Source organism: Vidua chalybeata, chromosome 1 (genome assembly GCF_026979565.1).
Source record: "Vidua chalybeata isolate OUT-0048 chromosome 1, bVidCha1 merged haplotype, whole genome shotgun sequence".
Classification (NCBI taxonomy): Eukaryota; Metazoa; Chordata; class Aves; order Passeriformes; family Viduidae; genus Vidua; species Vidua chalybeata.
The window spans coordinates 82,350,870-82,365,889 of NC_071530.1; the positions used below are offsets into that span (position 1 = coordinate 82,350,870).

A 15,020-nucleotide genomic window follows, 5' to 3' on the forward strand; every position below is an offset into this window, starting at 1 on the left:
TGCTTGACAAAACCAAAGCTGCCAGAAGCACAAGCTCAATTTAACCTGTCCCCTTGTTCTCCATACCATCACACACATACTCTTTCCATTAATAAAATGGAAACAAAGACTTGGGTTTGTTCACTTAATCTTTAGATTTAAGTGCAAAAAAAAACCTACACTTTTTAAAAAATTATTTTTCAATTGAGATCCTTTTCTATGATTGCTACAGCATAGGAAAAATGATATTGAAACAACACTATGAATATCCAGATTTTCTGCTGTGGCATATGTCATACACTTGGCCTACACAGAAGAGAATCATCTCTTTGTTTTGAAAATGAGCTAGAAATTACAGCTGTCCAAAAATTATTTTACACATCAATAACAAGAACTGGAGTAATAATTTTGGTCTTACATACTATCAGCTGTAACAAAGATTTCAGCAGTCTCACTAAAAACTTAAGATACAAATGCACAGGCACAGGAAAAAAAAAATTCCAAACTGTTGGTCTACTGAATTTTTTCAATCGCTAAGACTTCATTTGTAAACATTTCAGACAATGTACTAGTTCTGGGGAAGCAGATTTTCCTCAGCTTGTAACAAATATGCTCTAAAAGCCTTAATGATATGCAGCCTGAGATCTTAACAAACTTGGTGATGACTTCTTATAACATCCTTTGTGACAAAAATGCAAATTAAACCATACTCTATTTCCTATAGTGTGCTGTTTAAATGCCTTGTCCAGACTTTTATTCTAATGCTCTGAGGTGTGACATTAAATCAAATATTAACTGCAGCATGACAATGATTTTACATTGTGACTCAGATTACATAGCCAAAGACGTATGTTCCATGACATAAGCGCTACCATGGGTATTATTTAACTTCAGAAAGACTGGAGTTAGCCACCTACCTTCTAAGAGGTGCCATTGCATACATAAATTTGCTGTAGTCATCCAACATGGGCCCATGAGTGTGCAGAAGGATAACATTGTAGCCCACCAATGCAATCAACATTATTACCATTTTCAACTCATAATTTATCCTCAGGAAAACGGAACAGGAAATGAGCCCTAATATGCAGCTGTATATAAAATACTGGCAAAGAGAAATCAAATGGAAAATATTTAGAATTTGGCTCTTGAGTAGGAAATCATGCATAATAAAATGCTCAGACTACTTTAAAAAACAAATTATTGACTGACCACTGAAGTGTGCAATCTATCACAAGCTGGGACACTATGGTTTATAGGCAGCCAATAAAAAGAAATTTATACTCCCTAATTTTCACCCTTTGACACTTTAGATTTCCTCATCTACATTTGTGGGATACCACTGCTGGTGTTGAAATCTAATGTAGGAGTTTGTTGCCAGCAGACTGACATAAGATTTACTCCTGTTCCACTGTAAAATTTTCATTCATGCTTGAGTCCCAGGATTACCCTGTATGCCTTGCTAGCATTTGGGTCGAGGTAAAATACCTGAAGCAATAATTTCATTGCCTATATTTTCAGTTGTTATAAACTGATGCAGTACACAGTTATGAATTTCATAGATATGCAATTTAACAAACTCTAGAAATACAGCTAGGATAGGAAAAATACAAAGCTATTAACAGGACTTATACATAATATAAATATATAAAAAACCCTTCTCTCAAATCCTGTGGAGTAATAACTGCATAAGAACACACTCAATTGCTAAAAAGAAAATAAAAAAAAAGCCTTTTCTTTCCTATGTTATATATATCAACAAAAATATATATAGTTGAAGTTAAGTTCCTGGAAAAATATTTTCTCCTAATACTTTCTGGAAACTGATCACGGCATCAACATTAATGCTAAAACAGGAATCATCTCTAGAATAATTATCTTAGTCTTTAATATGCAACCCCTTTGCCAGAAATGCTTCCTGAAAATTGCAGTCCTGCCCCTTGCAAGGAAGTTTCTTTTCTGAAACTACAAAGCATTCTATTTCTAGTCATGCTATTTTCAGACTACTGTTGACTTGTTGATGGCAGCACTTTTGACAGAACCTGAATCACTGTATACTAATTTTGGAGGATCACTAAGAAGGATAATTTTCACAGCATCCAACAGACAGAATTTATCTGCCATCTCAATCTTTGCTGCTACTGTAATTTGCTCAAAGATCTGGTTGAAATAAGAAATAAATAGAACTACTGTTCAGAATCACCAAAAAGTAAAACTTCTCTGATAGCTGCATTTCAGAGGAGGTCACACTCCAAATTCATGGCTACATAAAAATAGCAGCATCCTTTTTTGAGTCAATAAGGCATTCTAGTGTTGAAATCAGTTTTCCAAAAAGAAACAAGGAGAGGCAGTCTTGAACCCACAACTGGATACTCTTTGACAAAGACCCAGAAATTTTCAAGTGCAACAGTCTCTGACATTGTTCCATAGGAATATATAGACTAGATTGAAAATTTCAGACAAGGGTGGATGAATTAGAGAAGAGTGGCACAGCAACACATTTAAGAATGCAGACCTTGCTATCAGTGCAGTGTTTCAGTAAGCAACAAGCAGATCAGGAGAATCTGGCAATCCACAGAGCAGTGAAGCTGAGCAGGTGCAGGTCACTGCTCTGCTCAGTGTATCCCCCAGCGCCCGGATAACCTCAGGCAGCTCAGCCTCCAACCCAGGAGCCTGCAGGCAGCTCCCACTTGGTACCAGTGTGATGCCCCCTCTGCAGCCTTGGCTTTATCCAACAGTGCAACAGCAAGTTCTCATGGAGGTCCCTTTTGTCTGACAGCTGAAGCAGTGAATATAAATGTTTCCTTTTAAGAAAATACTCCAACAGCTCAAAAGAGGAAAATCCTGAGTAACCTCTCCACAGACAGAATCTGCACCTCATGCTGGACAAATCAAGATTCTCAGCATCTGAAGGGGAGTAACTCCATCTATTCTCTTTCTTTCTTGTGCTAGCTAACAAAGGTGTTTTAACCAGCACCTTACTGAGTCTGAGTGTCTTTCTTACTGGGATCACAGGTCTGGTGTCTTGCACCAGGGTAGTACACACTTAGGATCCAGTCCAATGTATTTGGTCTCTTCTCTTAAAATTTAAGACCTGCAGTTCTGTGGGTATAAAGGGCTTTACTGAAGGAAGAAGGAATTCTACTCCCATATGTCTATAGAGAGAAATGTGAGGACGAAGTAATTTTGTAAAAAAAAAAATTCTAGTCAAATAAAATAGATTCCAAAACTTCATCTTTTAGATGTCAGTATTATAACTTCTATTTATTTAACATGTGGAGGTGACAGCACTGATACCAGACTGTATTTTGTCCCAGGAGTAGTTATACACATCAACTTCTATTACACAGAAACTACAGAAGCATCATAGCAAAACTAAACAAAACTTAACACAAAAATGTTGCTATAATTTACTGAGAAATCTTTGCTAAGTCTTTTTAAAAAGTAAGCTACACTAATCAAAAAAGTTATTTTGGGGGGTAGAGAAGGAGGCAAATAAATTGCTTTGCTTCAAAATGAACTTAAATCAATCGGGGCTAAAGTAATTCCCAAAGCTCTTATGTACTCATTTTAGATTACATAGTCAATAGATGTCAGGTTTACTATCATAAATCACATCAAGTTTATTGACATGAATAAAGCTTAAAGCTAACACAGAGATTCAAAATAACAATTTTTTAATTTAAGGAAACAAACATTTGTCAGCCTAAGTATTCAATATCTTATAGAGTGAAGAGAGAGAAATTTTAATCCCAGATTAAAGAAAAAAAATTAAAAGTGGTAACTCAAAAGGAATTTACAGCTTTTTCAAGCTAAAGTATTTGCAGTGTCTGGGGATGAAAACAATGCGTATTTGAGAGATGTTTTAACGCTTTAAAATCTTTAGCTAACTTTAATTTTTCATTTATTAATGTCAGAAGTGAAGTTTTAACATATTTTTTTATGCCAATCTATCAAAGACAAATTTTGTTGATGAAAGAATTTGTTTTAATACTTTATAAATCCTGAAATCAGGACAAACCATTTTGGTAATGGTCTCATTATTTTGCCACAGAGATGAAATAAACTCCCTTCTCCTCTTGCTGCCACCAGCTTATTCACCCAAACCCAGCTGACCTATTTTGACACAATATATGGCTTGATATTTTCAACTGTAGATCTTTTGTAATCCTTTTAAGAATCACTTCTCTCTAGGACACAGGTCCCATTTTTTTGCAGCAATGTCCTTCCCCCTCTTGCATGTGCCATTGTGCTTTTGCTCACACTGAGACATTTTCTACAGATCAGCTCAGGTCTCTTAAGCAGTTTATATATGAGAGTTTTATTTCCGTCCCTCTCACAGCAGCTTTCCCGAAATATGCAACAACAGAAGTGTGACAATTTCACACTTGATGAAAATGGGGAATAGTTTCAGGTCGGCCACGTGAAAATATTCCCACCATGGGAAACCTGCTTGCAGACTAACCTGGCTTTCAACACACAGTCTGTATTGCAGATGCTGTGTGTTATCTTGATGTTTTGTAATGTGTTAGCATGGGTGAGTTAAGCTTCCTTGTTATTATGATGTTTCCTGCTTTTTTAATCTGACATTAAATTTCTTCTATTTTCAGAAGAACTAATCTCATTTAACTTCCCACTTACTTCAAAATGCAGTTGCAGCTGACTAAAAAAAAAAAAATCAAGCTTTTACTGCAGTTTCAAAAATGGGTGGGTGTTTAACTTCAAGCAGATCTGGTAACAGTCAATTTAGCATAATTGTTGTAAACAAACAAAGAAATGTGAAATTAACTTACCGGGAGGAAAAAACAGTTATTTTGTATACACCACCGTGTGTGATTACTTGAATTAGGAAAACTTGCATTTGATGAATTAAGAATGGAGGGAAAAGCTATCACAGTATTATCCAGGAAAAACTAGAAAAAAAATCAACATATAGTCCATTAGCATGACAGATGTTTAAGGTCAAAATAGAGAACAGAACTGGAAAAGCAGAGAAAGCCTTACATATAACCACTTAACTTTGGTATTTCATTATATTTTAATTTTAATTTGAAATAAGAGAAGGAAGATGACATACCATCATTACTTGTTCCTGCATTCTCAAACAAAAAGAACTTTGGTAACCTTCATCTGACACTTTCTACTTGAATAAAAGACAAAAGACTCTTTTTTATATTACTTTCATATATCAGAAGTTCACACAACCAAGAGACAATGAAGAAATAAACTCAATATGAATAATTCTTGGATTTACCTCAACTGAATGTCCTATTTAAACACAGGGAGGAAGAACTAAAGAAAGAATAATAGGTCTTTACTGAAGTTGGTTTACACAGATGGAATAACATCATAATGCTGACATTAATATTGGGACAAATGTAATTGAAACTGAAAAGTGGATCCATTTATCTCTTGGGTCATTAAATTCAGCCAGTAATCACAGAGGAAACCATCATCATACAGACCCCCTTGATGCAGTGATCCAATGCTTTCTTAACAATTTGGATCTCGGTGACTACATTTATTCCAGTAGTTTGAATCTCTTAAGCTGTTTCTACATTTAACCACTATTCATGGCCAGTTCTCTTGTTTTTCTTGTTGTCATAATCTCATCCTTTAACTTTCACATAGCTTCTTCCTCTCCCTAGTATTTAAAGTCCTAATATTTAGTGTCATCTCAGGCTTCATTGTGCTCATCAATCTATGTTTTCTCTCGTTGCTTTCCTGAAAACAAGCTCTTCATTCATTCATTCATTCATTCAGTTAGTCTAGTAGTCATCCTCTGTATATATTTCTTTCAATTCAACCTTCTGGGTGACCAAAACTGCCAACACACTTCCCAGATTTTATCAGTGAGTCATGCAATAGCACTAATACTAATTCTGCAGAAAATATATTATCATACATCCTAGAGTCACAGAATTTTTAGGGTTGGAAGGGATCTTTGGAGACCATCCAGTCCAACACACCTGCCATGACACAGTCACCTAGATCAGGTTACACAGGAATGTGTCCAGGTTGGTTTTGAACGGCTCCAGGCAGGAAGAGTTCACAACCTTCCTGGGCAGCCTTTTCCACCCTCAATATAAAGAAGTTGTTCCTCATGTTGAGGTGGAACTTGTTGTATTTTAGTTTATGACCATTGCTCCTCATCCTGTTGCCGGACACCACTGAAAAGAGCCTGGCACCATCCTCTTGACACCTGCCTTTGAGGTATTTTTATGTATTGAATAAATTGAATATAAAAACTGAATTTATATATCTAGAACAAATGCTCCTTTGCTCACAGCTACAAAACCTTAATAGCTCACTGTACCTGATGCAGCTGGGGCTCAGACAGATCTTGATGTTACAGGAGCTTAAAACATTCTGCACAGGGATATCATGCCAGCTATTAACATCATGCTCAGCAGATGTGAGGTAGCTTTCCTTCATTGGGACTCACTTAGGTAAATGCAACTCATACTTACCATGAGTTAAAAGCAGTCACATGGATGGTTATTGTGATTCAGCTGAGTTGACATTAAACCCACCTAATTAATTAAATTCTTGAACTCATTGACTATCCATCTGATGAGCTTCCAACATGTATCAGAATTTCTTGTCACTAATTTGTCAGACCAACTACAATCTTGAGCTTTTTACTACTAAATTTCATCCTAGTTCTTTTATTTTCTCAAATTCATACCTGACTTTTTCCTTTCTAAAATCCCAAGCCTTACCTCACAGACACTGACTTGTCACCTTCATTTATTAGCAAAATCCACGCGTGGTTGACCAGAGTAGAGCTCTAGAGGTCACCTCCCTCTCACAAGCTGTTCTCTTCAGGTAGTCACTGAGTAACCCACCTCTAAATTCTTTATCCACTTCTGTCTTTAACTACTGTTACAGAGAAAACCCGAACTGCTTCACTCAGAGCAACTAAATGTGGGTCAAAATGGTTTATTGATTTACTAATGTTAGATCTGGTCAGTCATTCAGTCATAGTTCTCTACAGCCAGGTCTTGGAAACTTCCAAGGACGGAGACCCACAATCCCCCTTGGCAGCAGTCAGCACTGTTCGTGCACAATGATTTCTTTTATCTTTCTAAAGACTATCCAACCTCCCATGTCACCACCTGTGTTGAGTGCCCTTTGATATGTTTTATAGCTCTGCAGAGAAGAGTCTGAAGCCATTCTCTCTCTTAACCCCCCCTTCAACAGAAGTCCAAGGTTGTGGATTTGCAAAGGTTATCAATACGCCACCTACTACCAACACCAAGCTCACACTCACCTGTGTTTATGCAGTTGCATTTCTGGGTTCCCTTGCTTTGCCAACATAACTGTGTATGTCAAACTGCATATAATTAACCTGCCATCAGTGAACTACAAAGTCAGGATGAGTGGTGAATCCTCTGAATCTTTTCCCCTCAGGGAAATACCCCACGCTGCTACAGATGAGGATCGATATCAGAAATATAACAGATAAACCATGAAAACAGACCCTACAAAATGTTAATGAACACCTACAGATTTTGAAACATCCTTCTATAACTGATCCCAAAGAGCTCTAATGACGTGCACATGAAGAGAGTTACATGCACATCTGCCTCTTCCCACAGGATGTGTGGGTGAAATGCACACTCTCCCTTTTCTGGGAATGCAGGTTCCCCTGCCGGCACACACTGCTGAAACTTTCGTTTTTGTGCATCTGTGCAGCTCCCTGCAAGCTGTCAATGCATATGCTGGAAAGAGAGCCCTGCAGGTTTGTGTGCAGGGACAAACCTGAGCAGTGGTCCCTGCTTTTCCCAGCCTGTGCTGTTGCCTGCCCATTTGCATGGCAGGCAGCTCACAGTATCCGACAGGCAGGCTGCTCTTGCTGGCTGAAGCAGAGGTGTGATGCCAGAGAGGTGACTTGTGACAGTATCCAAATAGTTTTTTGACAGTCATCTGTTTCATAGCTCTCTGCCTCCTGTTACACATTTCCACATTGCCCAGAGAGTGGAGTCTCCCTCACTGGAGAGGTTCAAGAACTGTCTGGACACAATCCTGTGCCACGTGCTCTAGGATGACCCTGCTTGAGCAGGGAGGTTGGACCAGATGACCACTGTGGTCCTTTCCAACCTGATCCATTCTGTGACTCTGTTTCTTTTATGCTTCTTTTCACACTATTTCCTTCTTTACTTAAGGATTTTCTGAAGTTGCTTGGTTACTTTTTAAACCAGCTGATGCTCACCTGCCTCTTTTAACAGGAACAACTTCGGACAAAAGCCCTTCAGACAGCTTTGAGGATTTACTCTCCTTCCCTGCCTCCAGTTATTTAATAACTTTTCTTAACAAGGGCATTTGCCAAAAGAACCACATCCCGCTAACAGTGCATATATTTTTTCTATAAACATGAAATATTTAGTTTCAGAATCCCACTTTTTGCATGTCCCCAGAGCAAAGATTATATAACATGAAGAACTCAAACACAATTATATTATAGAAACACATATGGCACGCATATTTATATATGTTAATTTATATTAAGGCATTTTAATTTGGGTTTTGAACCTTGCACAAAGCATTTCTGACCTGTAAATGCTACCTGCATACACAGAGCACTATAGGAAATATTGTATATCTATTCATACATTAATAAATATAAAAAGGAGAAAAAAAAGGATATGGAAGTGTTGTCACCTGCCATGAGCCAAACAACACTTATTTCTGAATGATGTGTTTGCACTTGTCTTTCTTGTCTCTCATCAGTTATCTATATGTGCTATCATGCTCTGGAGATACATATTGTTCTTCAACATAGTATTTTTTGTAAGAGTAGGTTCAGTCCTACTAAGCAGTCACACCTACTCAAATGACTCAAATGAAAGCAGTATTTTTTATGAATACCAATGTTTGCCAGGGAACGTCTGAGCATGCTGCCATTACGTTCTTATTTTAACTTCATATATTCTGAGTTTTTTCTTTTCTCGTGTTCACATGATCTGCAATCCTCCGTTGTCAGTTTTGTGCCTCACATTATGAAAATACTTGCTTTCAATGGGAACCACATGGTGACAGACCCTCCCCCCAAAACAAGGGATAAGCAAACTAGTACTTCTCTTTTGTTGTCTGAAAACAACATAACACACTAGTTTATATCTCATTAGAAAAGAAGCCATCTTTCTCACTGAGGAATGAAAGTACTTGGATGTAGAATGCATATCACAGCTTCCTTTGAAAAATGGCAGTTTGTCTGGCAGTTGAGTCAGGACTTTTATTCCCAGATCTTTACAAGAATGCCCCAAGAATAATGTGAAGAATCACAAATTCCCCTCTTTCCCCTCATTTCCCCTCTTCCCAAGCTCAAAAGAAGAGGTTTAAGCACAGCCTAGGATGCTAAGTTCCTACCCAGACTATTATGCAATTTTTTTACCAAATAAAGGTGATGCTGAGATATTGGCAAGTTGTAAAAGGATAATGAAAGTCCAGAGAATACTGAAATGCATTTAGCAGAACTTTTAGAGCATTTTGCCTCTGAGTTTGTACAAGGCTTCTTAACATCAAAATGCTCATGCATCTGTGTTATTTGGTGTCTTGTGGCATAAATGGACCAAATTAAGGTTGCTCAGTAATTTCTTTTTTATGAATGTTTGTGTGCAAGTAAAAATGCAAAATTATCTTTGTGCCACCACATATTCAATTCCTAGCCCCCTGCAGAGGCAATATGTAGTGGCAAGTCACTGCCTGGTTCAAAGCTCCCACCAACAGGTAAGATGAGGAGCCTGCTGGCTCTTTACAGACTCAGACAGCATGATTTTTGTATCTGACAGCTATGGAGAGATGCTCACTTATAAAGGCAGTGACAGCACGACTCAATCTTTTCCCACACCTTTGAAAAAAACTAGAACTGCTGTAAACATGATTTCAGAGCAGTGTCTACCTGCTAGTGCATCTCTGCTAATCCAGTGTACCTAGATTGATACTGATTTTTTAAAGCTCCTTAAATCCTGGAACAGATTTATGACTGAGCCCTGCAAGTACCACTTAAATGACATTACTTCAGCTGTGCTTTTTCCTTCCAACCCCTTGGCCAGGTCAACCTTTGGACAGTGCCTGTTTATTCTTCTTGAAAGACATGCATTAGGCACCCTCCAAAACAGGCTCTTCAATGTGCCAGGCACTGTGGGGATGTATAATTAGAGTGTATCTGCCAAAGAGCTTGACAATTAAAAATACAAGTTCACCAACAGAGTCAGCTACACTAAAAGGAAGATCTATTAAAGAAACCAATTTTCCACTATGAAAATGAAAACAGGTTTGATTAATTATTTGTCATTATTTGAACACAGGATCATCCATGACTTAGATAGGGCCAATACTTGTATCTTTCAAGGCAGCTTGGACTCACAGACGTACATTAATCAATGGAGCAAAATTACTCAAAACTCTCTCAGTATTCACATTCCTAAACATGTGTTCTTTAAGAGGAAACAGTGCAGTTGCGAAAATTCACAGGATGAAAAGACAGGAAAGCAAGTAATATATAGAAAAAGGCCGCAAGGGTGGTGAGGCACTAGAACAGGCTTTCCAGGGAGGTGGTGGATGTCCTATTCCTGGAAACACTCAAAGTCAGGTTAAACAGGACTCTGAGCAATCTGATTCAGTTAAAGTTGTCCCTGCCCATGGCAGGGGGGAGGGCGGGAGTGAACTACATGACCTTTTAAGATTCTTTTCAACCCAAACTATTCTATGATTTTATGATCCTGAATCTTAAAACTGGTAGTTAGAGTAATTAAGAGTTTGTGGAACAGTACAAGCCTGAGATCTTGTTGCTTGTGCCAAGAACCATTCATGCATTTGATGTGGAAGTCACTGAAACCAAGAGCTGTTGCAGGACTCTTTTATCATGCACTATTCCTTGAGATCTACTGAATCCCAGAGAATGATAAGGCACAATCATTTGATGTACTGCATGCAGTCATTCATTCCGTTTTCAAATATTAACCCTTCACAGTCATGCAGTCCTATCTTCTCTCTGGGCCTCCTGTATTGCTCCATGCATGATACTTTCTCCTGATCAGTTTAAAGCAGGTCAGCTTGACAAAAACAGCTTTCCTCAGCCACTGATAGATGTCCTACTGTCTGTATAGCACCAGAAATAATGCTTACCCTCTGCCTTCAGCTCAGAACTATTTGATACTTACTTAGCTGATTTTTAACTTCCCTTTGCTAATCAGGACCACATATGTCTCAAACCTGATCAAGAGATTTAAACATCAGCTGAAACAGCTAATTTCAAATAACATTGCAGCCCCACTCTTCTCCAGTCTCCCTTGGCCATGAAGACTGAGTTTTATTTGGCATTTTGGTCTTAATGATAATTTATTAGGTGTGACATGGTTAGATGCTTTTTACCTCCATTAAATCTTAATGGCTACATTTTGCCTTTTGCTACTGAAATGGTTCATGGAAGTAAATGCAGTTAACGGACTCTGCTATTAAAGTACATGTTGCTTGGAGATAATAATAATGATACTTCAGAGTCTCTCCCACAATTTGCTAATGCGAATTTCGCAATCACATTTAAAGTAATTTTTGCTAGTCAAACTATTAAGATGTAGTTTCAAGGTGGGAATTGTACTTAAAATTATCATCTCATGAATTTCATGGAACATGATTATTTGTAACTCTGTAACATTGATTATAAGGCACTAAGATTTTAAAATACACCCTATTAGATATTACTATAACATTCAGTCCACATAAAATTGGACATGAGCCAATAAAATTAAAAGCTTTGTCTAAAAGTTATGTACTGAACAGCTCCTTTTTTTTTTGCTAGAATGTCTTTCACTGCTTGAAGGCCAAGTTTGAAGTGGGCTGTATACACTAGTAGAACTTTAGTCTAAGCAAAAAAAACAGTTGCTGACCATATCTCCTTTTACATTTTTTAACTTAATAAATAATCATATGCATGAAGTCTAACTCAAAGTATACTTTAAACCCAAGTAGGTTCTTTCTTTTCTTCTGATATATTTACAGCATTCAAAGTAAGAGAAAATCTAGACTGATCTTCATTTTCCAAGTTACTAAATGTCTGAGGTTTTTGCTGTTGTATAACTTTTGCATGGCTAAAGGTTGTAATTCAAAGAGAGTCTTCAGCTAATGGAGAATTAATAGCTTTTCAGAATAATTGTTTCCATTGCTAACTGCTTTCACAGATGAAAAGTGAGTTTATATTCAGTTTTATATTATTTTCAGCTGTTGCTTCTTTGAGTTTATCCTCTCCCAGCCTTACACATTTTATGCACTTAGGTGAATTTTAGATTTTGGAAATGAAATTGCTTTTGTGTTTCTCTCCTCTCCTTTAAAAAAAAAAATGCAGGAAAAAGAAAGAACAGAAAACCAACATTAACAAGACTAGAAAAATTTAACAGTAAAATGGAGAGAACACTCTACCAGAAATTTCAAGTGTTCACATTTAAAAAGCCCACATTACATCATTTGGACAAGCTTAGTACCTAGTGTAACAAATGGTTGATTAAGGGTCCCCTGAAATGTGGGAAAACAAAATAAAATAGTGTAGGTATTATCAATCTCTAAGTCCTTTATGAATCCTAAGTGACAAAAGTACCAGCAACTCAAGGAAGCATTAGAGTTGCAATTTCAAAAGCACTGAAATGTGAATCTCACTCACTGAAATGTGAATATTTATACATTGATGTTGTGATGAAAACATTGTCTAAATAAATGTTAGAGTTCCCACTTTGCAGAAGCAGAACTGAACTGGAACACTTTCACAGGTTTACAGACAGAATCCGCCCCAGCCAACAGGACAAAACAAACAAAGACTTTTTTTCCCATTAGACAACAGATCCTTCAGACTAAATGAGATCATTAAGATTCATGCTTTAGGCAAACTAATGACAGATTTACTCTATAATTGCTATAGTTGCAAAGGAATAATTAAATTACACGGATTTTCTCTGTTAGGAGAGAAAAGCACAGGTTGAAATCACTTAAGTAGACGTAAGCCCTAATGAATTTGTAGGTCAGTACTCTTTAAGTTTTGACATAACTTTGAAATCTTTCTTATTTTAAAAAAAGACAAGCATGTGAAACTGATAATGTATACATTATGATATTTTTTGGGTCAGCAGAGGAGCATCACAAAACTGAATAAAGCTTAGTTTGTTTCACACATTGTCTTCTACAAATCCTGTGAGGAGATACTTCATTCTTTCAGCAATGCTGCATTTCTAAGCAATGCACAGATGACTAAGGGACTTGTACAATTCAAACCTGAGATTTAACTGTTTTCTTTTCATGATAAATAATAATTTTCTTTAACAAATTTAGCGAGGGTCTGAGCTCTTGTTGAGCATCCTGTTTGTAGAGGTCTCAATTACATAGTATGTTTTCTTTTGCTCTGCTTTACATTTTTGTCTCTGGTAATTGTTATCACACAGGCTCCTGGCATAGCCACAGGCCATAAATTCAACATCTAAACAAATACTGAATAACAACAACAAATATGAAATGGACAAAAACCCATGAAAAATTACCCCTTTTTTCCCTTACCATGTTGAATACAGCCATGGTTAATATTATAGCAGTAGTTGTCAACGTAAGAGTGATCCTTGGCCAAGGACGGTTTGCAATTATTCCAGATGATTTCAGGATCCACAACAATGAAGCTGATGCTTTCTTGCTACATTGCTAAGTGCAAACAGTTTGAAAAAGAAAGAGGAAAAAAAAAGATCCTTAGTATATTTAATTAGTATAAACAGGGGTAGAATTAAGATCTCTCATGACTAAGGGCAGTATTAATCTTACAACATTGTACAGAACTGTTTAACTATTATAGTCTCATCAGAATTACAGATCATGATTAAACATGAAAATAAAGAAACATTTATTTAAAATATCTGCCATAATATCACTTCCTTTAAATAATTGTGATTTGCAAGTACCTTACTAAACATTCAATACATATTACTAATAATAGCAAAATACAGAGTTGACAGCAGTGTCACTACCTTTAACATCAGCAAAACCCTCGAAAATGAACTGACCTGCCTTGACTGAACTGAAAGAGTCATGTTTAGTAGCCTCTGGAAACTTCAAGATGTAAATAATGACTCTGCAAAGTCTTTGACACAGAATAAAACCTAGATGTATCCCTGGCAGCCCATAAAACAGGAGAGTTTCCAGGCTTTCTTTCATCTTTTTGGAGTCTTATTTGATAATTATTTTAAATGGAAAAAAAACTCAGCAAAGCAAATCAACCTTCCCTAAAACTATCTAGAATGCAAATAAGCATTTCATAAAAAACTGGCTTTTTATGAAAAAAAAAATTTGACACAAAAAGTATTTAGTGAATAGAAAAATTTTCTTATATAGTGACAAAAATTAACAAAAAAAACTCTGACTCATTTAATCTGCTTCTAAGAAGACATTGCAAAGTCTCCATTCATACATGCATAGTGCCTAGAGGCACAAGAGGCTCACAGAGAATAAACAACAATTTGTGACACAACCAATAAACATTAATTTTCCCAAAACTTTAGCAATGAGGAGATAAGGTTGCCTAGAAGCATCTTGTGCCCTTTCCAAATATCAAATTCAGTTTTATGGAAACCTCTGTAAAAAAGGCAAGGACAATTTAAGGAACAGGACAATCCCACAAAAATAATTGTTTTTTTTCAATGTGTTTTTTCTATTTACTTGATATTATCCGAGATGGCTTCGCACATTCTTTTCACCCTTGCCCCAGCCATCAGCAGAGACACAAGCTCAGGAAGTCTCAAAAATGAGAACTCAAGCGCAAAAAACGACCAAATATAGGACTTAATTTACAGCACTGATCTATTTGTTCAGGTTCAATAGCTATGGCACATCATGCTAAATTACACACGAGGGATGCACTCTGCATGACAGTCTTTATCATACTGCACATAAGTATTTTGCCCCTAATTATACATTATTTGGATAAATCCACTGTTTATGCAGAGCTTTTTTTACATATTGTTTTCTTTTACAACAGGGAGTTTTGCATACTGTATTGGACAGATTCTGAA

At 36.8% G+C, this 15,020-nt stretch overlaps 1 protein-coding gene across 2 annotated transcripts in view; it reads right to left on the bottom strand.

Annotated features, from left to right (window-relative positions):
* The window catches only part of ADCY2 (adenylate cyclase 2), a 203,609-nt gene that overhangs the window by 22,017 nt on the left and 166,572 nt on the right, over window positions 1-15,020 (bottom strand). For both annotated transcript variants that reach the window (XM_053936042.1, XM_053936034.1), the window contains 3 exons: window positions 13,522-13,659; window positions 4,770-4,889; window positions 897-1,081 (listed from right to left, as the gene is read on the bottom strand). In XM_053936042.1, coding sequence (XP_053792017.1) covers window positions 897-1,081; window positions 4,770-4,889; window positions 13,522-13,659 — 443 coding nt within the window. The remainder of the gene's footprint in view (window positions 1-896; window positions 1,082-4,769; window positions 4,890-13,521; window positions 13,660-15,020) is intronic.